We start from the raw sequence: 26,840 nt of genomic DNA, 5'->3' as shown, positions 1-26,840 counted from the left end.
AGGCCGACACTCTAACCACTTAACCACACCAGGCAGGGTTCATCTTTTTTACTACAAGAGCTTTTCCCCTTCCGTGACAAGGAGGCTACAGCATGAAGTTCACAGTGAGAGTATCTCCATGTCACACTTGGACAAGAAGCCCCCATCTGCCTGCAATGACTGCGCTCTCCCAGAAAAGAGGGCAGGGCTGAAGGAGATGTGGGGGAGAAGAAGACTCAGGTGATCTCTCGGGGGCAAAGACCCACACTAACACCTGGGTTAAGGACTCAGCCCCCCTGCCAACCTCCCCCCGCCCCCGCCCCAGTTCTCTGCAGAAACGCCTCCGCATTCATTGGTGTGGGCTGTTCGAGCAACACCAAGGAGAAGGAAAGTGGTGGTGGGGGTCCCTCCCCCTTCTCCCTTGTTCAGTTCCTGGCAGGACCATGGCTGCTCCTACACTGGCCGATGCTGCCAGCCCGGGCGCGAAGGGAAAGGCAGGACGTAACAGCCCAGAGAGACGTACGTTGATGATGACCCCTTTGTCGAGCAGGCTCTGCTTCTTGGCAGTCATGACAAAATAGTGGGTGCAGTCCTTGTAGTAAACAATGTTCTCCAGATCGATCCCTGAAAAGAGAAGCGAGTGTGCGCTCAGTTCCGCGTGCTCGGTGCCCAGCGCGCCAGGAGCTCCGTGTTGCCTGCGTATTTACCTGCTGCCTGTTCACACTAGATACATTTTAAAGACATGGCAAGTGCCAGAATTTACCCAAGCGAACACAGCTAAGTGAGGCTTCCACCATCTCCTGGCTCTGCGTGAAAACCAGGTGCCCGGTAGGAGCAACTCAGGTGAGAGGGCCGGGTTGTATCTTTTTTTCACTTTCCACCCATTGCATAGACGCTTTATAGCAGTGGTTCTCAACCTTCTGGCCCTTTAAATACAGTTCCTCATGTTGTGACCCAACCATAAAATTATTTTCATTGCTACTTCATAACTGTAATGTTGCTACTGTTATGAATCGTAATGTAAATATCTGATATGCAGGATGGTCTTAGGCGACCCCTGTGAAAGGGTCATTTGACCGCCAAAGGGGTCGTGACCCACAGGTTGAGAACCGCTGCTTTATAGACTAGGTTTCTGCGTTTAAGGCAAATGAGGGGATAGCTTAGCTCAGTGCTTCTCAAAGTGGGGACCCCAGCCAGGAGCCTCCAATAACGTATTAGAAACGCCCATGACCAGGGCACCGCCCGGCCTGCGGAATCAGAAGCCCTGGGGGCGGCTGGATTCACCTTTGAGAAGCACTGGCGTGGCTTCCTCCAAGGGACAGAGGGGAGCAGACGCATGGCAATTATCCGCAGTTGACACAGAGGCGTGCTGGGTAACCATAGGAACCCCGTTATTACTGCTAAATAGGAAACAGCCGTGAAGGCAGAGGGCCCCCGGAGAATCAGAGGAAACTCAGCGCTATCAGTGTGCGAGGGGCAGAGACGTGAAACAATGGCCAAAGGTGACGACCACAGCAGAGTTTAAAGGAAGCTCGTTCAGACCTGAGGAAAAACACACCCCGTGTCCTGTCAGAATTCATAGTTGGTGGTTTATTTAAGTATTTATTTTCCTGGGTTTTGAGGGGAAGGGAGGGTTGGAGAATTCTTAAATCATTCAAAGGGACATAATCTGCGGGAAGGAAATCCTTTTTTTTTTTTTTTTAAATAAAATAATGCAACCGTGCTGAACTTCAGAGGGTCATGCAGTAGGCACACATCACGGGGTCAGGGGAGGTTGAGTCTGGCTCAGTAACAAACCCCGTTCCTAGAAAACTGGCTTAACAAAACAATCCCACAGAAGCAGTTTTAGCTGTGACAGTGAGTCACTGAAAGGTCTAAATCAGAAGTCAGCAGGCTTTTTCTGTGAAGAGCCAGAGAGTAAACACTTTAGACCTTGTGGGCCCTCCAGTCTGTGTCCAGCCCTTCCTGGTGGAGCAGCACCGGCAACGAGGTAACCACATGGGGTGGGGGGCTGGGTCCCATAGACCTTTATTTTTAGACATTGAAACTTGAATTTCATATAACTTTCAATTTTTCTCAAAAATAGTTTCCCTTTGATTTTGCTTCAGCCATTGAAAGATATTTAAATGATGCTTTGCTCAAAGGCAAGACAGAAACATGTGGCCGGCCAGCTTGCCACCCCATGGAGTAAACAATTAAGCAGTGACAATACATCCACTGAATGAGCTATTCTGCCAAAGCTGCCATCAGGACGACTAGGCGGCCACAGGGACAGTATTTAACGTGTGAGGCTGAATGAGAAAAGCAGAATAACAAAGAGTATTGGCACTATCAGGGGAGCTAGGTCCATGGAAAAGGTAGGGATGCAGGTGGAAAGTCACTGAGAAGAAGCATTGAAAATGAGGAGCATCCCGGGCCAGGGGGTGCTGGGTGTGGATGATTTACTAGTATTTTTAGTGTAAAGATTTACCATTGTCGTCACACTCCCTTTTCAAGGAGAGAGAGATCTTTAAATTAGGTTAATAAGGAAAAAAAATCTGGAAATGTCTTAATTGGGGGCGGGCGTTTTGTGCCTCACTCCCCCCCACCCCCTTACAGACCACCTGCGGCGTCATTTGTTTACTGAGTCTCCCGCGATGCTCCAGGAGTGGGTTTGGTTTGGCCCACTTCTCTGTCTCACACCCTTGAACACCGTCTGGCACCTCGTAGGCATTCAATGCATATTTGTCAAGTAAATAAACGAATACGTTCCTCCAGGACCTGGCTGAGTGTCCAGCTCCCTAAGCATCCCTGGGCCCCTGGGAGGAAGGGCAGCTGGCACACTGCACAAAAGCACCTGGGCTTCTGCAGGGACCACCCCCAGGTGACTGGCTCCCCACTCAGAGCGCTCCCTGAACCTCACGCTGATCTCCGCACAGCCCGACTGGGCTGCATTAGGAGGGCTAACGCGGGGTCCCTCCCTGGACAGGAGCTGCGTCGGGTGGGGATCGTGTCAGCCTTGGCTTTATATCCCACAATACTGAATCCCAGGACATAACGGGCATTCTGTAAACGTTTCCTGAGTAAATAAGTAGGTATCTATAGTCACATACAACATCTAGAACTTTCCCTCAAGAATCCCTCTTGTCCCGGAAGGAATCCTGCCCGTTATTAAGGAGAAATCCCTGCTTCCACTCCATCGGAGTGAGTATCCCAGTCCCCAGAGCTGGGGAAGGAAGCAGCTCCTCGGGGAAGTGACGGTGGCCTGGTTTGGAGAAAGGTGACAGTCTCACCTGTTTCTTCCTTAAGGTCCTGGAAGAACTTCTGATTGAAGATGAAGGCCACGCCACTGATCTCCTCCACCTTGGCCTCGGCAGTGCTGTTTCTGTTTATGAAGTTGGCGGTGATTGCGATAGCCAACTTCCCACGGAACTCTTTCCTCCTGAAGCCTGCGGAGGGAAAGAGAAGGAGTGGGTCTTTCTTCTGGACTTGGTGTGAAAGCTGGAGAAGATGACTGAGAAAGCTGCTCTCCGACGTCCATCGGTCAGCGAAACTCACGGTCCCAGCAGACTCGCTGGACAGGACCTTTGTCTTCAGCCACCTGAGGGAAGGCCCTCACATCCCCTCACCATATCATCAAGCCTCACGCTGATTCCCAAACTTCTCTGTCAAAAATCCCTTTGACTAAAACTCTTGGGTTTCTACTGCATACCCACTCCTTTGAGTCATTCTTCATTAGAACTTTGTCAAAAATGGTCAGAAATGGCCATGTTTCTCCAGTCTAATATTTCTTAATGGGGGGTGATTTTTGTCCCCCCCAGAGGGCATTTGGCAAAGTGTTGAGACATTTCTGGTTGCCACAACTGGGGGTACCGCTTGGTGTCAAGTGGGTAGAGGCCAGGGATGTCCCCATGATGAAGAATTATCTGTCCAAAATGTTAATAGTGCTGATTCAGAGACTCTGCACTGGCCTACCTTCTTGGTCCCAAGTTGCTCAAATGGCTCGTCCTCCCCAGCCCACCCGTCATGTTCACAAAATGCCAAACTACACACAAGCTGAGCATGGATCCCGAATTTTCAAATATTCAAACTGAGTTTCCTCACACCATCATAAACTCTAACAGCACAATATCCAGGTTGGCAGCTTAAAAATTCTTTGTCAGATATTGGTTATTGATTGCAGGGGAACAGGTATGAGGTGGAGAGAGAGGAACAGCACTGTTCCCACAGCAGGTGGGAAGGGCCTCGGCGGGCCAACCTCACATCCTGAATTCTCTCGGATGAGCCCTATGTTGGGGAGTGTGTTCCATCCTCAGAGAAGGTGCCTCCGCAGTCAGACGTCTCTGTCTGCAGCCCTTGAGCCGGGCAAGCTCGAAAAGCAGACCTGTGCTCGTCAAAGAGATGCCACATGGGAAGATTCACCCACAACCCCTGGTCTCAAACTAGTACAGTTAGTGCCAGTGAGTACAACCTGTGTACCAATTAGTCTTGGGGCCGGGGTGGAGGTGCCTGAAGGCATTCCCTGGCAATGCGGCTCCTCTCTCAACCTAACCAGGTCCTAACCCAAGAAAACATGTGCTCCCAAGTTTACAACTCAGAGAAGCAGTTTTGCACCCTGACAGTTTGGGCAAAACTCATCTTCCTGCCCAGCACTGAATGTGCTTAAAAGTCATGAGACTAGCAGGGCTCCTCTTCTGGAGTATTATCCTCCACAGCAAACTGATGCCATTAATGATATACAAATGCTTTTCTGAGATGAAGTAAGTAGGAAAGTGCTTAGCACCACGGCTTGAATGTTGGCAGGTGCTCAATAAAGTGGGGTTGATTTTTTTCTTTTAATTTTCATGGCATTTAACCTTCACAAAGCATTTGTACATAGGAGTCCTTCCCTAGCCCTTATAACGATGCTCTAACGGGGTTTGATTTTCCACATTTTACAGTTGGAAAAACCAAGGTTCAGAGAGAATTAAATGGCTGCTATCTAGACACTCACCTCAGGCATGACGGGGTGGTCTGCCCTTCTATCAAGACCCTCTCCAGCTTTGGCACCTGTCACCTCACCCCCTCTTCTCCACCCTCTTCTGGATACACCCCCTCTCACTTGTCTCCCCATCCTTGGTGCCAAAAAGAAGAGTCTTCACCTTCCAGTGTGTTCCTGCGGCCATCGGCACCGATGATGACATCGAACTCGAACTCCGACAGGGAGTGGTCGGCAGGGAGAAATTCTGCCCGCCAGCCAATTTCTACAAGGACAGAAAAAGGAGATGAGTTGGCACAGAGGGTGGTGGGAAGAGAGAGTGATTATACCCCCTCTGTGTTGGCCATGAGAAAGGGACAATGCTACCTGGTGTAGGCGCCCCAGACAGAGCCTCCACAGGAAAGACCCAGCGCTGTCCAGATTCACACTGGAATCTGGAGTCCTTCTGGCTTTAGTGTCAGTTCAGTCCAAGATGAAGTTAACCAGCAGGGCCAACTCTATGCCTGGTTTTACTGGTTTCTATAGGTAAAGGCTGGGAGTCTATCCTCAATGATTCTCAAACCAGTCTCACTTGGACCTGATATTTTTCAACAGATTCTCCCATGTTCTCTTCGTAGTCCCCAGGTTCCTCAGGGCCCTTCCGTTGCGAAAGAGACCCAAAAGGATGTGTAGGGTGTAATGAAACCAGTTTGACTTCCTACTTCATTATGCTCAAAGGTTCCATTGTGCAGCACACAGTCTTTTATGAAACCATATTCAAGTGAAACCTTGATGGCTACCCATAATCAGAATTTAATATCCATGGGAGGTCTGGGGAAGATGAACAGCACATGGGTCTCAGAGTTTAATGGATGCCCAGCAACAAAAGCCAAATAACACCTCCCCTAAGTTCTCAATATTCCGGCTAAGACAGGGGAAATCAGAGTTGTAGCCATGTGTGAAACTGTGAGGTTTCTGACATGATCTGGCTCAAAACTGAAAGCCCTGCCCAGGCAGGAGAAGATTTTGATAATAAGGACGATGCAAAGGGTCATGAACAAACTCTCTGATCTAGTGTACATACAGCATCAGAATTTACATACAAATCCTAAAAAAGGAGGGGTTGCTAAACAATACATAACTACAATGGGTGAATTTTATGATTTGTAAATTATACTTCAATAAAGCTTAAAAATATTATATACCAAATAATATTTTGAACATGTATTTCATACTTGCTCTAGAAACTTCACATTCTTTACTGGACTTTAATACTACCATGCAGGGACATCAAGTGTATCCTCATATCTGTGTGTACACAAACAGCTTGAAGAACATGTGAATGAACTTGATCAGAGAACCAAATCTATCTTCTAGCCTACTCCTGATTGGACTTCCTTTGTCAAAGTGGCACCTCCTAGTGGCAGGATAATCAAATTACAGGTTTTGTGGCTTAATACTATATCCCCTGCGAGCTGAAGAGCAAACCTAAAGTGATAGCAATGGTCAAAAAAGGTAAAATAGCCACTGATGAAATTATGTCAAACAGCTCCGAATAAGAATAACTGTCAAATTATTGAGAGCTGCAAATGTAATTTCCATTTTGTAATGTCTCATTTCCCGACAGGAGAGGAAAGTTATACTGTACTGTGGTTTTCTTGATCTTCGGGAGGCTCCAGAACCTTCACAAACTCCACATTCACATGGATTTCAACTCCCAAAATCAGGGCCACCTTGAATAGGATGAGCTGTAACTGACGAATACCTGTCAGAAAGGAAGGGAAAGAGAGACCAGCTGTCAGAAGCAATGCCTGGATGCCTCTTTTGTATAGAATATTATATAATCACTGCTCAGTAATCTCTGAGTATAGCAATGTATCAATAATGATCATTACTGGGCACTAATTATGTGTCAAGTACTCTATGTCTTCTCATTTAACCCTTACAGTGCCCCTTCGGGATAATTATTCTCATCTTATCAATGAGAAATTGAGGGTTAACGAGGCTAAGTGACTTGCTCACTCAGGGTCACATAGAAGTCAAACTAGAATGTGGACCCAGCTCTGTTAGATTCTAAGACTGTGCTCTAGCTGTCAGATCATGCTGTAATGATGGAGGCTCTCTTTCCTGCCTCCGTCCTCAGCTGGGCTCTGGGTTTAGTAAGATAAAGATGAAAAAACAGTGGGGAGAGAGAGGGAGAGGGAGAGGGAGAGGGAGAGGGAGAGGGAGAGGGAGAGGGAGAGGGAGAGGGAGAGGGAGAGGGAGAGGGAGAGAGAGAGAGAGAGAGAGAGAGAGAGAGAGAGAGAATAAAAGGCCACAAGTAAAATCAGCCATCAACTGGCTCATTCTTTAGGAACCTAAACCTAAGCTCCTAGCCATCCAGGGTAAGGAGTGAGGTGGGGAATTCTCTCCACAAAGCTGGGCTCATACCCTGGCCAGTGTGCTCAGTGGTTAGACTATCGGCCTGTGCATCAAAGGGTCACAAGTTCGATTCCTGGTCAAGGGCATGTTCATGGGTTGCAGGTTTAATCCCTAGCTCCAGTCAGGGTGTGTGCAAGAGGCAACCAATCAATGTGTCTCTCTCACCAACGATGTTTCTCTCTCGCTCGCTCTCTCTCCCCCTCCTCTCTTCCACTCTCTCTGAAAAATCAATGGGAAAAATATCCTGGGGAGAGAATTAACAAACAAACAAACAAACAAAGCTGGACTTATGTTCTCGACTTCTTATCTGAAACCCCCAATATGTGGCACCCTGTTTCTCTACTTTGTCCCCTACTATTCAGCACAAACACGGTTGCTTCCAATATATTTCTGTAGAGTGCAGTTTTAAGCTCTCTGTGGGTCCCTCTCTATTTCGTGGGCTTTGCTCATTTAGCATTTACTGAACATCTACAATGAGCCAGGTGCCATGCTAGGTCCAGGAGATAGGACACACGCCCTCTAATGGGGGAAACACAGGTACACAGAATGGGGCAGGGCATGGCGGTTGGGGGCAGAGCTGCAGTCCTGAAAGCCTAGAGAGGAGGAGAGACTGAGAATACCACATCCCACGGAGAGATGAAGGAATATGAAGACTTTTGGAGGCCAGGGCACTTGGGAGATAGGAAGCTTCTGGAGACCTTGGTGAAAATCTCATGAGCTTAGTGGTTGGGAAGAAATCAGACTAGAATGCAAGGAGGCATGAATGGAAAGTACAGACAAAGTCTACATCTCTTTGTAGAATAAATACTTGCAAGTAAAGAAAAGTAACGGGCAGTAACAAAGGACCGAGGAGGGGCAGTATGAGGTGAGAAGCGGGAAGACTAAGTGATGGAGCAGGTGAAAAGGGGAGAAGGAATCAAGAGGGACCAGTGTGGAGAGGAGGTGGTCAGCTCTGCCTCTGACATTCGGTTGAAAAGAAGGAGTAGGTACATGGGTAGAGGAGGAAGGAGAGGGAGCTGGAATGGGAAGTGCCTGCTGGTGGCTTCTCTTTCCCAGAGCATGGGAGGGAGGCCAGCTGCTAAGAATGAGGAGGCTGTGGTGGAGGTTTGGAACAGCCACTGTGGGAACTGGAGGAAGATGCTGACACAGGACAAGTTGAGAACAGCTGCACATTGCTGAGGTCCAGAACACAGCTGGGGCTGGAGACCATGGTCCGTCTGCAAGGAAGCCGATCAGCTGGGCCTGGAAACAGGCCGGGCCTTTCCTTATGGTAGGCTATATGTTTCCAGCACACAGTAGGTGCTCAATAAATTATACCTGCCTCTCTTCTCACAGGCACTGGGGCTGCCCTTGACAATGATCACTCTGAGTCTCAGTTCCACGGTCCTGCCAGTGCTCCTGCACACTGGGATATTCCCAAGGACTAGGAGTTAATTGGGAGCAGAGAGGGGCCGCTGGCCCAGAAGGCAGCCCGACAGCCCTGGGGCCCTCCGAGGCCTGCCTCTCGAGAAGATCTGATGAGAAAGCGGTGCTCAATGCTGTTGTTGTAAAGTGGAAACCAACATACATTCTTTCAATGGGTGGTAGGGAATACCCTGAAAGCTGACACTGCAACTTTCTGGGCAAATCCAAATTACTTTCCAATGGACTCATGGAACTTTCTCATCTCAGAGCGGGAATAAACTCCGGGGCCGCATCTGGTAAGTTCTCCTGCATCTGACTAAATTACACCCCACGTAGCTGATAATTCTCTCCAGGCATTCCCGTTTGAATCCCATAGCCATTTCCCATCAGTTCTTGTCCTCATAAAAACATAGATTTCAGGATTCTCCTCCCACCCATGTTTTGAATTCTGAATTTTGAAACTTGGGGACCCTGGCTGCTTCTTGCTCCCTGCACATCATTAGATGTTAAGCATTTCCTGAATACCTACTATGCACCAGTACAATGATAAGCACATTACAAACTTGACCTTATTTAGTCCTCAGCAATCCTGGTAGGCAGGCATTAATCACATTTATGAGAGACAAAACTGGGGCTTGAAGAAGGTAAGGAATTTCACCCAAGTCACACAGGAAAACTGGGCAAGACAGATTTTGGAGCCAAATCTGTTCAAACCTTGAACTCTCCCCATAATATGAACCCCCTAACGTTTATGAGTGACTAGATATAAAATGGCCAAAGACTTCCTTCCTTTATGGGAGGAGGGAAGCTGCTCTCCCAATGTGCGTCTGCACAGATCTTGCCCCACGAGACCCAGGCATGAGTAACATCTGGGCAGAAGGGCCTCAGTTCCCACCTCGCCCTACCTAAGCATTCAGGGATGGCCCAGGCCTCGAAACCCATGTCCCCTCTTCCCCCCTCCTTTCCTGAATGAACATCATCATGATGTCTTCTCGTTAAAGTGCAATAAAACTTGGTATGAGGAGTGGTGACATTCCTCTGCCCTAAAAGCTGCCAGGGTTCCCCAGAACCGGCAATACTTCTTGCCCAAAAGGCCCTCGACAACCTGGCCCATTTAATGGCTTTGTGTGGCTCCCTCTTCCGAACTCCTCTAGCAAGTCTGACTCCTCTATTAAAGCACATTTCATTGCTGACAAAACCTCGGTGAGCTCTCTCGGGGCAGAGTATGCTATGTACCTCTGCCTCGGTTTTCCATATTCCATTCATTCACTCAGCAGAAGTTTATTGAGCACCTACTATGTGTCAAGCACTCTTTTATGCTCTGGAGATACTCTGGTGAACAAGACATGCCATAGTCCTTGACCTCATGGTGCTCAGAGCCTAGGGGGCCAAGCATAGGGCCTGGCCCATGGCACAGAGCCGGTCCTTCACTAAATATCTGCCTGTTGGATGTGTGGAGCTCCCAGGGACTTGCATGATGGAACATTCTGGGGACTCCTCAATGTGCAGAGATGTGCCCCAGGTCAGCCCCCTCTCCTCCTGGGGTGCCACCACTGGCGCCACTCACTGATGTGGTCGATGGAGCCAGCACAGAACTTCCCATAGAACTTCTTGGCTCCCAGGCCCCGCAGGTCATGGATGGTGAAAGGCCAGAGGTGCAGTACGTTGTTCCGGGAGAAGGTGTCCCTCTTCTCCACCACGACCACTTTGGCCCCCAGGTAGGCAAGTTCAATGGCCGTGCGCAAACCGCATGGTCCTCCCCCAACGATGAGACACTGCAGAGGTGAGAGCGGAGAGAGACACTCAGCATCGTAGACACAAACCGACGGTCAGCAGCAAACCCCATCCACCCAAATCGAGCAGCAAGTGCAGACAAAACAAGCGCCTGTCAGGACCTGCCATTCATCCATCCAATGTTTACCACCCGTGGGCCTGCTGTGCACCAGGCACTGTGCCAAGCCCAGTGAGGGACGCAGAGGTAAAGGGACCTGGGGGGAGGCATGGTTAGATATACGTGAGGTTCAGAGTCAGACTGAACTGGGCTTTCGTCCCAGCTCTGGCATTTGATTTCTTAGTTTCTTCTTCGGTGACATGGGTCTGCTACCCTCTCCTTGTAGGGTTGTTAAAACTAAGATGGTTTCTTAAAAGCTGATGGCACATCTTTGTGACCTTGCTTAGGCAATGGTTTCTTAGATGTGATACCAGGAGCACAAACAACAATGGAAGAAAGAGATAAATTGAACTTCATCAAAATTAAAAACTTCTGTGCTTTAAAGGCTACTATGAAGAAAGTGAAAAGATGACCCACAGGTGGGAAAAAGTATCTGCAAATCATATATCTGATAAGGAATTATTATCATAAAGAATTTTACAGCTCAACAATAAAAAGACCAATAACCCAGTTAACCAACGGGAAGACCATCTGAATAGACATTTCTTTAAGAAGATATATGAATGGCCGGTAAGCACAGGAAAAGATGCTCCACATCATTAGCCATCAAGGAAATGCAAGTCAAAGCCACTCTGAGATGTCCCTTTAGACCCGCTGGGATGGCTGTAACCAAGAAGACAGACAACAACAAGTGTTGGCAAGGAGCTGGGGGGAGGGGAGCCCTCGCACTGCTGGCGGGAACGTACAAAGGTGCGGGTGCTTTGGAACAGTTAGGCCTTTGCTCACAGAGTTAGACACAGAGTTACCACATGAGCCGACCACTCTGCTTCTAGGTTTGTACTGAAGAGAAATTAAAACATATGCCCACACAAAGACTTGTACACGAATGTTCATAGCAGCATTAGTCATAACAGCCCAAACAACCCACGTGTCCATTTGCTGATGCATAACAAAATGTGGGATAGCCTCACCATAGAGTACTATTCAGCTATGAAAAGGAATGAAGTGCTGATATATGAATGAGCCTTGAAAACATGATATTAAGTGGGGGGAGAAACAGACACAAAAGGACACATACTGTAGGAGTCCATTTATATGAAATGTACAGAACAGGCAAATCAATAGAGACAGAAAATAGACTAGTTGTTGCAAGGTAATTGGGGGGGGGGACTGTAGGGGGGAGATTAGGAAGTAGCTGCTGAAAGGTATAGGATTTCTTTTTATGGGGAATAGATCATAGTGATGGTCAAACATACTTGTGAATATACTAAAACCATTGGCCTGTATGCTTTGAATTATATGTTATGGCAAGTGAATTATATCTTAGCAAAATAATTATATGAGAAAAAAAGCATATGGTGTCAAGTGTGGCACACACTAGTAGAAATCAATAACTAGTTCTATCTGGAGCCCAGAAGGGGAAAAGCTAATCCTACTTGGGAAGCTGGAAAAGACTTCACAGGGAAGGTCTTTGAAATCACATCACCCCACTATCATCTCCTCCTCTTCCTTCACCATCATCATCATCATCACTCCACCACCACAGCCTATGTTTGTCGAGCACTTGCTATGTGCAGGTGCTGGTTTAAGTGCTTTATGTGTTTTTGCTCTCAATCCTCACAATACATCTAAGAGGAACTTTGTCATCCCCATTTCACAGCTGGAAGAACTGAGGCACAAAGCAGCTAAGTCTTTGGCCCACAGTATCACAGATTGAAAGGGGCAGAGCCAGGATTCAAACCCAGGTTGTCTCATTCCAGAGCCCACCATGCTGTTCTGATTCTGGTTTGCCAGGAATAAAAAGAAGAAAGAACATTCAAAGGGAAAGAAAGAGAAGTTCTAGATCAGCCATGGGCAAACTATAGCCCGCGGGCCGGATCCGGCCCGTTTGAAATGAATAAAGCTAAAAAAAAAAAAAAGACTGTACCCTTTTATGCAGTGATGTTTACTTTGAATTTATATTAGTTCACACGAACACTCCATCCATGCTTTTGTTCCGGCCCTCCGGTCCAGTTTAAGAACCCATTGTGGTCCTCGAGTCAAAAAGTTTGCCCACCCCTGATCTAGATGGATGGAGAGAAGGATACTTTGGGGAAGGGAGGAGAAGGAGAAGAGTTTGTCTGGAGCCAGATGCTGAAGGTCTTAAATGACAGGAGTAGGGGTATGGCTTTGGTGCTGTAGGCCTGGTCACGGTGGGCAGAGGTGACAAAGAGGATTCTGTGCAAGTCCCATGCTAGGTCTTAATGGACACTGTGACGTTGAACAAGAATCCCCAAGGAAGCTGCAGCCATTTTGGAGAGAAGGGTAGACACAATGACCTAGCTAGTTATGTGGGACACAAGCCCTTTATTCAAACAAAATCTTATCAGGAGCACCAATACTGTTAAAAAACAAAACAAAAACAAGACAAAAACAGCAGAAAGGGCAGTATTCTGACAGAGAGGACCAGAGACACCCCTACACAGCACCCTGCCCTACTCCCAGGCAGCCCTGGGACAACTTCCCGAAGTAAGAGTTCATCTGGGGTGGGGGCAGGTAAATAACTCAGGATACCACAGCAGGGGGACAGGGAAGGAGAGCTGCACCCACTCCTCGCAGCTGGACACTGCAGAGGCATTCGGAAACTTCCCTTCTGCCGGGAATCCAACCTTATCTTACAAAAACGCATTCCCCTTCCCCTGGCAAAGACTCCATCATCCAGTTATCACTCATCGTGGCTTTAGCGTCCCGAAGGGAAAGCACAAACAGGCCTATCAAAGCTCCCACACCACGACCGATCCGATCCGTGGGGCTTAGGGTCTGTGGAAGCCCCACGGGGGAAATGAAGTCACTGCTGAGATAGGACTCCCTCCAGCGCGCCTGCCGCTCCCTGGGCTTCCTTTCTGGTGGGAGCTGGCTGGCGAGAGCCAACTCCTCCGAGGCCAGCTCCGCATCTTATCTTATGCCCCCAGCGCCTCGGGGCTTTGCTCGGACATAGCCAGACCATGACAGGCTTCCGAAAGCCAGATTCCAAACCCCAGCGCTTGTGAGGTTGGCTTTGGGGTTAGGTTTGAATTCACTGCATTTCTTTGCAGTTAGTGCATCTTTTCCTGTTTGCCGAGTTCTGTCACTCCAGGGCCAGAGATGGAGAGGGGGCGGGAGGATGTGGGGTGAGGAAGGGCAGGAGGAGAAGGAGGGGAGCCCTCCCGCACCCTTCTATCCAGGATGCCTGACCCAGTACTGCTCCCAGGACAAGGCAGGACACCCCCTCCCACCAGTTGGGGGCTGCTGTGCATTTTTCGTGCACACAGTAGCTGGTGGACTGCTTCTGGCCCCGCCCTCCCCCGCTAGACCTGGATCCCATCCGTGAAAGCTCAGTTTTCCCACCACCCTGGGCCCCGGCATATACTTCAGGCCTGAAATTGCAGAGACATCACTCATACCACAATCTAAAGTCAAAATAAATACCAATGGGCCTACTTATCTGCAGGGGGGAAATTTGGTGCAGATGTACCAAGGCAGGAGCGAGGGCTGGCTGCAGGGGCCAGGCCAGTTCCTCTTGGAACACGCTTGTTATGATTAACATGGGAACTCAGAATTCTGACAAGAGGCCAAATGCCCCCGCTGCTACACACCTGGGCAGAGGAGCAGGAGAGAAGAGGGCATCCCCGGGGTGCCCACAGTGGGTGCTCTGGATGTTGGGCTGGTCCAAACACCATGGATGCAAAGGTTCTGATACTTTCAACCCCCAAGGAGCTGACCCCCTTTCCTGGGCCCAGCCGGGTATCCCTGCTGAGGACTGCCGCCAGGAAAGAAAACATTTCATTAAAACTCAACCCCGCAGCCCCAAATGAGGCTGTGCATTCCTCGCACCGGCTCTGTCTTTAGTGCTACCCCAGAAGTGAGCTGCCCGTGGTATAATGATCGGCATCTGATTCCCAGGTCAGCGTGAGTGTCCTCTGTCTGCTCAGAGCCCAGCACAGGGGTGGGCACACAGGAGCCTCAATAAACAGTTGATGGATGAATGGCCTTCCCACATCCTCACCACCCAGCCAGTTCTGGCTCTCCAGGCCTAACCGGGACGCTCAGTACACGTCAGCCAGGGTTTATGTCTGCAGATTCCCACCCAGGCTGGGGGAGCTGGGGTCTGCCAAGGCCACCAGCATCACAGACGTCAGCAGATATGTGCGCTCGGGCAACATAAATTTATTACCCAACGGGGAACAGGGCCGATCCAACAGCAGCAGGAAATCCATTGTACCGATAAGCTTGGCGGTGCTTAGGCCTCCACATTCGCAGGGAGAGACAAACACCACATGGAAAAGTCGGCCTCCTATTATCAAGGGGCGGGAAGAGGGCACGAGGGGACTGGCCCACGGTCAAGGCCCAGGGCCGGGGTGGCCCCAGCGCACACAGATGCCTGTGCCATCCCAGAGGAACCCTGCAAACACTACCCACTTCCTGGTGACACGTGCATCTCCCAACCCACCAGTGGGTGGGTGTGCTGAGACTGCAGCAGGAATGCTAACAGGATCCAGTCCCCAGAAGGAGTCACAGGGGAGCCAGGGGCGAAGCCAGGGGTTAGCTATCCAGCTGCCTGGAGACTTGGTTTCCGGTTCTGAATTCTGCCTCTGATTTCCTAGGGAGCTCTGTGTGCGGACACTCCGAGGAGGGGGCGCAGAAAGCCAGCACGTGGAGGCAGCAGGCAGATGCGGGCTGCGTTCACCAGCTGGCTTCCCCAGGCTCTGCCCCTCACGGAAAAGGAAGCTTATCGTGCCTAAACGTACTGCGCCCGCCCAGCACTTTCCACTGTCCAGGCACAGTCCTGACCCCTTTATGCATTTCATCTTTCCAACTGCCTCTGCCAAGTCGCAATCACCTCCACTTTGCAAATGAGGACACTGAGGCACGGGGAAGTTAAGCAACTGGCTCCAGGTCCCCACTTCATCCCCATTTTTGAGTTAAACAAAGAGACAAAAGAGTGTCAGAAACTTCTCCACGATCACAGAACCAGTGAGTGGTCCAGTTTGGATGCTGACCCAGGCAGTGTGGGTCCAAGGCCTGTGCTTGAACCACTCGGTAAAGCCTGACCTCGGGCGTGTGGTCAGCGACGTGAGGCCTTTTCCAGTCCTTCCCTGCCCCGAGTGCAGAGCGGCCTCCACTCCACACGAAGCTCTAAGCGCGTGTCCGCATTGGGGCTGAGCCTGCTCTGCCTCCCCGGGGGGCAGTTTACAGGCGATGGAGCTAGAGCCCATCTAAATCCTGGGAAGCCGCTCGGGCAGGTGCCACGGCAGTCGTGGATTTGGGCATGGTCAGTGCAAGCCTTTTCCAGTGCCCAGGCCGCAAGATGAGCCAAGAGACACAGGGTCAGGCATGTGCTGTCTCCCTGGTAGCAGTGGCCCTCCCAGCCTGCTGACCCACAGGCCACCTCCCGGCATCGCTCTGGTTCCAGGGACGTGCCACCACACTTCCTGGTGTGGTTTCCAGCCTCGCTGGCTTTCAGGACATGCCGCTTATCTAACCCAGGCAGGGGGGCCCTGACTGTTACTGGGTTACCACGAGTCAAAACAGCCCAGTGCAGAATCACAGGACTGGGCTTTCATATCCAAGGGGCCAGCCACATGCTATTATGAGGGGCTTGCCCTGGGGCCTGGCCTCACAGCCCTACTCTGCAGGATGCTGCTAATGGGGGGGGGGGGGTGGAGGAGAGGAGCTCGGAGAGGGGATCAGGAGAGACGCAGTCACCTACGGTTTAGCCATCTAGCCATGGAGGAGTCTCTGCCAGGGGGTGGCCAGGCAGGGCCTCTTTGTGGTGCTTCAAGGGCTGTTCTCATCCGATTTGACATGTCTGCCCCCGTGTGACTCCCTGCATCTCGGTCACGCCCAGTTATTCCTGAGTAACGTTACACACCCCTCACTAACCTCAGACAGTTACAGGAAGGAAATGGGAAAAGGTATCCTGCTTTCTCTGCCTGCTCTCCAGTAACACTCCTCAGAGGCGCTTCTCCTCAGTGGAGAATTAAAGCTGGGATTGGAGAGACAGAGGAAACGGCACACTGAGGTCCAGGCTGAGAAGGAGGGGGTGGTTTGGAGGGAATGGGGAGATTGGTGAGTTGAGGTGAGCGTGGTGTTGAGGAATGGTGGGAGGACAAAACCTCTCTGGGAGGGAACCAGATGATGGAGGGCCGGAATGTCAGACAGGGTCTGAACTCCCGCCTCCCTTTGGCTACTACGGATTTGGAGTAGAATGAAACTAGTTTAGGAGAGCTGCTTCCAGAGCAATAACAAAGATGGTAAGAAGAGAGAAGAGACACAGAGGTGAAGACACCAGCTCCCCAGCACTGGAAACAGGCGATCCACTCTCTTGGATCTCCGCCCTCTGCGTTGACCAGAGATGCTCAGGTGCCCCTGCTGGTCCCCCCTCTTCCTGACCTCTGCACTTGGGAGTGCCTGGGCTCAATCTCCGTCCTCTTCCCTTCTTGACCTTTACTTTACATCATTTACTTCCATGGCTTGAAGGTCATCTGCAGGCAGGTTATCCCCAGCCCCCAAACTCCCAGACTCATAACCAACAGCTCACTGTCATTCCTAGCAGCTCCAACAAGAGATCCACAAACTCTGATCACCCCACCCTCACTGCACCCCCCAAAACCCTGCTCCCCTCCCAGTCATTGCTATCTCAGTAAATGCAATCCACTTTCTGGAATCAACCTCGAGTCCTTTCCCCTCACCTCACAACCGATTCACCAATAAATCCTGTTGACTCTACTTTCAGAAGGGATCCAAAATCCAATCAGCGTTACGTCCTCCACGCTGCCACCCTGATTCAAGACATGTCCTCCCTCTCCCGTCCTGATTTGAGGGCTCCTACCTGGTCTCTCTGCTTCCACCCTTGTCCCCTCACAGTCCACCCCCACAGCAAACAGAGCGGTCCTTCTAAATTCAGATCAGGTCGCCCCCATGGCACATGGGACTCAAAATCAGCCCTTATCATGACCTTGAGGCCCTACGTGACCGTGCCCTCTAATTTCCCTATGTCTTCAGCTCCCATCCCTCTCCCCTCCCTCTCTGCACGCCAGCCTAATGCCCTCACTAAGCTCTCGCAGGGCCTTTCACTTGCTTGGTCCTCTACCTAAAACATTCTTTCTCTAAATATACATATTCAAATAGACAAAAGAAATCTACTGTAAAAATTCTACAGGCTTAGTTTTATATTTCTTCCTATTAACATCCAGCTACAACATAACAGCTACTTGCATATTTTTTCACCATGGGCTTTTTAATTCATTTTCAATCTAGTAGCCTCACAATATTTTCCCCAATATTTTATTTATTTTTTATTATTTTTTAAATATTGAATCTTTTTAAAAATATATTTTTTATTGATTTTTTTACAGAGGGGAAGGGAGAGGGAGAGGGACAGAGAGTTAAAACATCGATGAGAGAAACAGTGATAAGCTGCCTCCTGCACACTCCCTACTGGGGAGTGCCTGCAACCAAGGTACATGCCCTTGACCAGAATCAAACCTAGGACCCTTCAGTCCTCAGGCTGATGCTCTATCCACCGAGACAAACCGGTTAGGGCCCCCCCAATATTTTATTATAAAACTTTTCAAATACTATACTGAAAAGCTGAAAGAATTTTAGTGACCACCCAAATACCCGCCACCTAGATTCTATAACTAGATTTTACTCTTCTTGCTTTATCACATATCTATCTGTTCATCCACCCATCCCTCTACCCATTCATCAATTATCTAAATTTTTGGTACATTTCAACTAAATTGAAGAATTACTACATTTCTTCCCAAATACTTTAGGATGCCTATCATTAACTAGAGTTCAATATTTGTTCAAGTTATTTTTTAAGGTAAAATGTACATACAATGAATGCATATATCTTAAACAAACTATTTGATGTGAAATTTACATATATTTTGCTTCTTAAAGCATCAGTTTTCCTCCCTAGTACTGCTCTTTCTTCCAGTTGACCCTGTGAGCTCCTGCTCTCTGGGCTCTGGTGCTGGCATCTCAGTGCACTCTTATCGGTAAGACACTTCTAGTCCAGAGTGCTGTAGCGGGGCTCTGCCGACCAGCCAGCTGTCTTCCCTTCCTTCCCTCCCTTTGGGAGAGCAGAAGTCACATGTCCTCCCAAGACCCCAAAAAGGGCATGGAGGAACCTCACATTCCTTTAGGAGGAACAAGGGAAAGAGACCCCAAGATGTGCTGAGTCCAGATATATTCAAAGCTAAAAAGCCTGGGGCTAGTTATAATCCACATGTGGGGGAAAAGTAGAACTAAGATACACAAATAATCCAGCATCCAGAAATAGATACACTAGTTCATTTTTATCACTTTCTCTTTTTCTTTTTGGTCACTTAGCAAGCGTTGGCTTTTATAAGCTGAGAGTTCAGTCAGGGAGGGGTCCCCACATAGCCAGCACTCACAGTCCTTTATCCACAACAACCCATTCCCACTGTACCATTTTCACAGCTCTAACGATTAAGAGATGGAGCTGGATTCAAACCCAGGTGCCTGGCTCCAGAGACCATGCTTTTAACCACTGTGCCATAGAGGCCACGGCAGGTAATTATGGAGAGGGAGATGGTAGACTGGGAACCCACACAGCCCTCCATTGATCCATATACCAGTGAATTTAAATTATTTTTCAAGTCTGTCTCTCTGACTTGCTATGACTTCCTCAAAAGTACAGGCTTATCTGGCTTGCCTTTGCATCCCAAACAACTCACCTGGCACAGGTAAGTACTCAGGGGTCATCAGAAAAAAGAGGCAAGAGTACTTGGCAGGCCCTCGGTGGGCCAGCACCTTGGGGACCAACCTGGTGTGGTGGCTGGGAGAGCAGCAGGTATTGACAGGACCTAGTAGGAAAACCACAGCCATGCCAAGATGCCCCTTCCTGGCCAGGACTCAGTGACTTCTGGAAAGGGCCACATCATCGGTAACTTAATCCAAGGATAAAGGCAGCATCCACACACCTACACTTTCCCAAACAGAGAACCCAGCCAGGTTGCCACCGGCAGCCATCAACCTACCCGATGACAAACATTTCCACTCAACAGGCGCCATGACTGAGGCCAGGAGAAGCATCGCTGAGTATCTTACAAACGCCAGCCCTGCAGCAGAGGCTTAAAGGACACTCACTCATGTCCACTGCGAAAGCGGCCTGGCCTTTCCCAGTCACAGTGGAGACACTGAGACTCAGGGGTGGCAGGACTTGACAGAGCTGGCAGTTACTGAGCTCTTCCTCTGGGTCAAGCACCGATCGATGTGCTTCACAGGCATCGATTCATTCAAACCTCACGGCATCCCACAATTAGGAAACAAGGCACGGAAGGGTTAAGGAGACACCCAAGCTAATGTCACAGTTAGGAAGAAGGAAATGGCATTTGGACGCAGACATCTAGCGCCAAAGCACAAACTCGGGTCTGCCCGGTTACACTTGCCTAAGACCACACAGCTAACCAAGGGCAGAGGAGGAGTCACTCCCCGTCCTTGTGACTCTGGCATACGGCTCTTTCTTCTACGTTGCCCTCTGTGCCACCCTCCTCCCAACTGTTAGGGCCTTTCTGGCCCCTATCCTCTCCCTCATGGGTACTGTGACTCCTCTCCTGGTGCCAACTCACCCCATAGCCACTCATGGCCACAGGCAAGGCTAACCTCGTCCTGGGCTGGCCTTTACAGAAAGGCCACGATGGGCCTAGTAACAGATCTGGGGAAAGGCCAGCATTCCTTCCACGTTCACCTACTCCTATTGCTCTGAGGTCAGCAAAGGAGAGACTATTTACCTGAGCCCAGCAGCTGTTTCTGCAGCCAGCCCAGGGCTGGGCGGAGGGCCCACGGAGCACAAGGACACAGCTGCCGCTCCACAGCCATATCTGGTCCACCCTGCCAAGAGCCCCGGAGTATTCCCTACGGAGGAGGTGGTGGGTAAGAATGCATGCTAAGAATTCACTGTAAGAATACGCTGGCCTCTTTCATCTTCTACTTCTAGTGGGTCTCTAGCCCCATATGGGAGGTGCTGAATAAATATGGCTTAGGGGTCTAAACTGCTTAATCCAGGCATGCAAACAGGTAAAGACACACCAGCCCTCAGAACACCACTGAGGAACCGCACAGATGCTGGTGAAGTGACGGGCGGGGTTCTGAGGTCCGAAGGCCATTTGCCAGCTGTGTGCCTTTGAGCACAGCAGCCTAGTACACTCAAGTTAGAGACTTCATGTTCCCCTAGGGTTGCTATGGAGATGGCATCAATAAACTGCAGAATTGTTCATAAAAGAGCCTGTGGGGGGGGCATTCGGTAAATGGTAGCAATGATCGGTGCCTCTTCTCCTTTCTCCCTTCTTCCTGAGGAGTCCCAGGAGTGGAATCAGCACGTTGACCTCAAATAGCTTGTGGTCCAGTCCATCCAGGGATGTGGATGGTGTGATCCCACCAGTTCAAAGGCTGTGGTTGGCATTCCTTGGGGAAGATACACTCCTTTTATGAGGATATCCTTAGTCATGGTGGAGGAGCCCAACTGGAGCCTGGGCCCCAGGAGATGGCCAGGCTGCTGTGCCCTGCACCAGCTCTGTGCCGGAGCTCATGGGTACACGCGCTGTCCGACCTGGAAGGGACTTTATATCAGGGTTTGGCATGCATTTTCTGTGAAGGGTTGGACAGTAAATATTTTAGACTTTTCCCCAACCATTGGCTTAGATCATCCTGCCTGACCCTTGTAACCTCCGTCCTTAAGGGGTCCAGGAAGGTATTCATGGGAGCCCAGAGGCCATTTTCAATGTCTCCCAAAGTCTGATGATTGCCTTGCTGTTCCTGCTGCCTGAGACGTACTTCCCCCAGATCTTTGCACTCAACTCCTTCTCACCATTCAGTTCTCGGCTCGAACATCACGTTACTCAGAGATACTTTCCCAGCTCCACCCTGTTTATTCTATCATAACCCCCTGTTCATTTTGTGCACAGCCTTTGTTGCCATCCTAAATCTGTTTCATTTGTTAATTAGTTCACGTGAGTCTTTTCCTCTAGAATGTGAGTTCCACCAGGAGGGGCCTTGCCTCCCTTATTCATGCTGTATCCCAGGAACCAGAACAGTCCCTGACCACAGGAGTGGGCTGCCAAATGAATACATGAATTCAATCAACTCCTACTTTACCCCAGATCAGGATGCACTCAGAGGTCCTGCAATATCACAGCCACTATTTAAAAGATGCACTGTCTTGTGGTTTTACACATATCACCTTATTAAATGAGGCAGAAACTAACTTACAAGATAGTGACTTTTATCTCCCTATTTCTGATGAAGACACTGAAGTTAAGGTCTCACTGTCCAAAGACTGCCATCTGGTAAGAGGCAGAGCTAAGTTTCACACCCAGATCTGTCCAACTCTGGGCCCCAAGCTATTAACCACCACTCTTACTTCATTTTACCTGGCATTGTGTCAATTTAGTGTGACTACAGGTTGTCTGTGTCTGCTTAGCAATGCTGATGGGCAGTGAAGTACCTAAACACTTGTGAAAAGTAGAGGGAAGATATTATCTAATATACAGGGATGGGCAAAAGTAGGTTAAATTACCAGCCATCGTTACCTAAAAGATAACTCATAAGTAAGGATACTAAATAATAACAATAACAAGAAGACAAACAATATAAATAAATAATGCAATAACTAATAAATAATACAAAAATAAACTCTGTCTTGTGTACTCACACCTGTAGGGCCACTTTTGCCCACCCCTATATGCAAGCTTGTTTGTTAAACAATTTGTTTTGAAGCACAGGTTTTGAGGGAGAAGGAAGGGAATCCAAGTTGCATAAAGGCGGGGGTTTTCTCATCTTTCACCAATGAAACAGCTGGGCTCAGGTTGAGGAAACAACCTCAGATGTCACAAAGCCAGGGGAAACTCCATTTCATCACAGCACCTCGATGTGGTATACACATCTGGTACCCAACCCATAGAAGACAGCTGTACAGGAGAGCCTCAAATCCAGATGTGGACCAATCACTCCAGAAGACTGCCCCAGTGTATTTACATATGGACAGTCCCCAGCAGAGGAGCTTGAAGGCCTCACAGGTAACAGGAGAAAAGGGAGTCCCTTCTAGTGGCTCACACATGCCTTCCAGGCCAGGGAGCCCGTTCTCACCAGTGCATTCATTACAGTTCTGACTCCATTTGCAGCTGCTGCAAAAGAAGTGAGCACTCTTGCCGATAAGCCCTTGGTAACTTCCAAGTGGGTCACCTTACACTATGGAGTGGCTTGTAATTAAAATATTTCAAAGCTGTGCCTAGATCACAGTTGTCTAGACATTGGGAGACTCCAGTCCTACGCCATCCTGCCCAACCGTGATTACAACCTGCCAAAGAACATGTTGTTTTCCTTATCAGAGCATCTTCAAGGGCAAGTTTCTGGAAAGCCTCCCCTCGCGGCTGCTGGGAGCTGCATGGGAATTCTTTCTGCCGCTGAGAGGAAGACATGCCTGGGCGTCTCGGGACCTGCTCTCGGGAGGCAGGCCTGGGCCTGCGGAACGCGGCTGCGCATCACCCCTCGGGCGGGCTGAGGAAGCCCATACATGGATGGTGGGACTTCCGGGATCCAGGTGTGTTGCATCATGACTGTAATCCTCCAGGCAGGGCAAACAAACTGCTTGCCCAGCTCAAACACGGGATGGTAGTGGCAGTAAGGGGCATGGGGGAAGAGGTAGGTGAGGACATGGTTTAAGCGCTGCTGAACTATTAAAGGGAAAATAAAGCATTTGGAAACCACTATTCCAGCTCCCTGTAGTACCTGATCCTATCCATGAGCCAAGGAGAAAAGGCTATCGATCATTCATTTGTTCACTCATTCATTCATAAAGCACTCACCAGGCATCATGTTGGGTGCTAGGGAAACAGCGTACATGTCACATTTCCTGACTACAGGTGCTCCCACTTTAGCTAAAAGAGAGAGAGAAAGAGAGGGAGAGAGGGAGAGAAGATTCCTGAGCAAGCTGGAGTTCACCCACCAGGCACATACAGGGATCAGGAAAGAAAAGAGGGAGGCGGGACCTGGAAGGAGGCCGCTCTCAGGTTGGATGAAGAGGTCCCACTCCCTGGGAATGGAAAGGGGGGGTTGGAGGAAACACACAAGGAATTACAAATTTGAGTGAGCGGGGTAGAAGCAGGAAGTGAAACTGACTCTGATTCTTTAGTGGAAGGGTGTTGCCACTGTGTACTAAGACTGAAAGTCAGAAAAAGAATAAATTTAGGGAGTGGGAGGGGAGAGGAAGAGTGAAATTATAAATTTAGTTTTCAATACGTTGAGTGTTGGATTGTCAGAGAAAAATCTGGAAATACGTGTAGAAATCCTAAGAGTTGATCCAGAGAGTCAATAGAATAAAAAGCAGAGATTTTTTTTTTAACAATAATAGTAATTTCTACTTAGTAGAGGTCTCTATGTCTCACATCTATATGTCAATCTCATTTAATCCTAACTAGAAATCTATAGAGTAGGGATTATTGTGCCCATTTTACAGATGAGGAACTAGAGATTCTGACATGTGAAATAACCTGCATCTGGGCATTTACGCCATGCCCTAGGGCAAGCATGTTAAACTCTCTGCCGGCGGGCCGAATGCCTCCTTTATTTGGCCCGTGTTAGCCTTTGAGTTTGACATGCTTCCCTAGGGCCTCCAATTTTGGAGTCATTGCCTATAAGAGAGAACAGAGTCCGAAGTGAGAGTGTAGAATAGATCCTGGCTTCTCAGCGTTGGCGCTGTGGACGTTTTGGGCAGGGCCACTTTTTGTTGCAGGGACTGTCCTATGAATTACAGGATGTTTAACAGAATCCCTGGCCTCCCCTAAATAGACGTTAACAGCACTCTTTCTCCCCTGAGCATAACAATAAAAAAATCTCTATATATATATTGCCAAAGGTCCCAGAGAGGAAGGGAGGCAAAACTGCCCCCAGTTAAGAACCACCACAATAGCCCTGGCCGGTGTGACTCAGTTGGTTGAGCATCTTCCGTCCCAGGCGCCAAAAGGTTGCCAGTTCAGTTCCTGGTCAGGGCACATGGCGGGGTTGTGGGCTCAAACCCCAGTAGGGTGTGTGCAGGAGACAGCAAATCGAAGTTTCTCTGCCTCTCCCTTCCTTTCTCTCTAAAATCAATAAAAATATATTTTTAAAAAGAACCACTATAACAGAATAATAATGTGAGCCACACATACAATTTTAAATTTTCTGGTAGCCACATTTTTTAAAAAAAGTGAAACAACAACAACAAAAGGTAAAATTAACTTTAATAACATATGTTATTTAATTCAATCTATCCAAAATACTATCATTTCAACATGTTATCGTTATAAAAAGTATGAATGAGTAGGTATGCTATTATTTTTTCATACTGAATCTGCAAAACCAGGCATGTATTTTACACTTACAGGGCATCTCGGTGTGGCTAGTGGCTCCCATTCTGGACAGCACGGATGCCCAGGATGGAGGAAGGGCTCACCCACATTTATGAACCGTGAAGACGGAGGAGCAAAAGGCAACACTGAACCGTGGTCAGAAGGTGTCAGACAACTTCTGGGGCTGCTGGCAGTTGAAGCTTTTCCTTTCCCCTCTGAAAACTGCCCCTCCCTACCGGTAAAGAAAGGCATCTGGTAAGGAGGGTGGAGGGGAAACCAGAGAGAGCCAGCAGGGCAGGGGCCCTGGGCAGCCCACCCACGCAGGCAGTGGGGAGTTCCAGGGGCTTTCAGGAAAGCAGCCGCCGGGCTCCAGCAAGGGAGGCGCAGAGGGGAGAGCCCCACAGATACAGACAACGCATCCACAATGAGGAAACACCCAGTCACTCCGACCAGCAGCTGCTGATGCAGGGCTGATCCCAGGCCCGGTAACCGCTGAAACAAAGCCCTCGGAACCACAGTGTCTGAGTCAATCTCGAGTCATTTCCAGAAAAATCAAGGCCCCTGCCTGGGACCACTCAGCAGCAATCTACACATCTCTGGATAGTTGAAATGGAAGCGCTGGGGTCTAGCCGCTGCCTGGACTTCATTTATTCACTCATCTGGCCCTGCGAGGAGCATTACTGTCCGCAGATGGAGACACAGGACCACATCGCTAGGCAGGTTAGGGCCAGGATGCATGACTCCTTTAAAAAAAAAAACTTAACGGAGGCACTTACTGCAAAAATCAACTGTAGAGATGGTGCCCCCTTTAATATGAAATCAGTTAACTAATCAATGTTTATGTAAGAAACAAAGAACAGAAAACCCTTTACAATTAAAAAGCAAACAGCTCTACGGGATTAAGAGGAAGAAGATACAGGGAAAGCAACGGGGCAGGAAGAGGAGGCAATGGAGACAGAGGAGCAGGGCTCCGGCCTCGCGGAAGGCAGGGAAGTGCTGTCCACCTCTGCTCTCCGAGCCTGGCTCAGTGCTCTCTCAGATCCTCAGAGATGAAACACTGCTCGCCACTCACAGGTCCACCGTGGTCAACCAGGGGCCCGCCATCTGGCCTGGAGGACCAGGCTTAGAGGGCAGCCTGGGGGCACAGCTCACCTGCCCATGGCCTTGGGGCCTCATCTCTCCTGCCAGGTCCAGGAAGAGGCAAGTCCCACCCTCTGAGCTGAGCCAGCAGCTCCGGGAGGGAACCTCCCTTAAGCCAATGTTAAGGGTTCCCATCACCTGTGCTGGGCCCCCCTGAACTGCCCACTGCTCAGAGGCAGTCAGCTCCCACTCACCACACTCCCACTGGGCACCTGAGCGGGAGAGAGGCACATGCCCTGGCAGCATTTCCCCTGAAAGGAGCTGTCAACCTCCAGTGGGTAAACTGAGGCCCAGAGACTGAAAGCCAACCTGTGTTCTTCCCTAGAGAGGAAGGAACAGGCGAAGCAAGAGGGGCGTGTGTGCGCGGTGTGTGTAATATAATAACCCTAAAGGGGAAGGTTCCCCACAGTATTTATACACACACACACACACACACACACACACACAATGCAGGTGGCAGGGGCTGTCTAAATCATAGAGCTGTTTTACAAACGATAGTTGCTATTATTAGATTTACTCTCACTGCAGAGAGTATACTGTCCTCCAGACAAGCTTATGGACCTACTTCCAAAGGGACTAAGGCTCACTTACCGAGTTCCTGTACTTTGTTAATCAACTAAGTCCCTCCCCCACCCCCCAAAAGCCATGAGAAACCTCTGCTTCATCCCTGCCAGGCAAGGTCTTGTTTTTC

At 49.4% G+C, this 26,840-nt stretch overlaps 1 protein-coding gene across 10 annotated transcripts in view; it reads right to left on the bottom strand.

The window, feature by feature from the left end:
* MICAL2 (microtubule associated monooxygenase, calponin and LIM domain containing 2) overlaps positions 1–26,840 on the bottom strand; it is a 204,388-nt gene that overhangs the window by 105,995 nt on the left and 71,553 nt on the right. For all 10 annotated transcript variants that reach the window (XR_009454435.1, XM_059708911.1, XM_059708912.1 and 7 more), the window contains exons 4-8: positions 10,308–10,515; positions 6,564–6,680; positions 5,100–5,201; positions 3,252–3,407; positions 503–603 (exon numbers count right to left, since the gene is read on the bottom strand). Coding sequence is in view for 9 of the 10 variants with exons in the window: in XM_059708911.1 (XP_059564894.1) it covers positions 503–603; positions 3,252–3,407; positions 5,100–5,201; positions 6,564–6,680; positions 10,308–10,515 (684 nt within the window). In the remaining variant the exon portion in view is untranslated. The remainder of the gene's footprint in view (positions 1–502; positions 604–3,251; positions 3,408–5,099; positions 5,202–6,563; positions 6,681–10,307; positions 10,516–26,840) is intronic.

The sequence above is a fragment of the Myotis daubentonii genome, chromosome 9, assembly GCF_963259705.1.
Source record: "Myotis daubentonii chromosome 9, mMyoDau2.1, whole genome shotgun sequence".
NCBI lineage: Eukaryota > Metazoa > Chordata > Mammalia > Chiroptera > Vespertilionidae > Myotis > Myotis daubentonii.
This window is presented reverse-complemented; position numbering and strand designations above follow the sequence as displayed.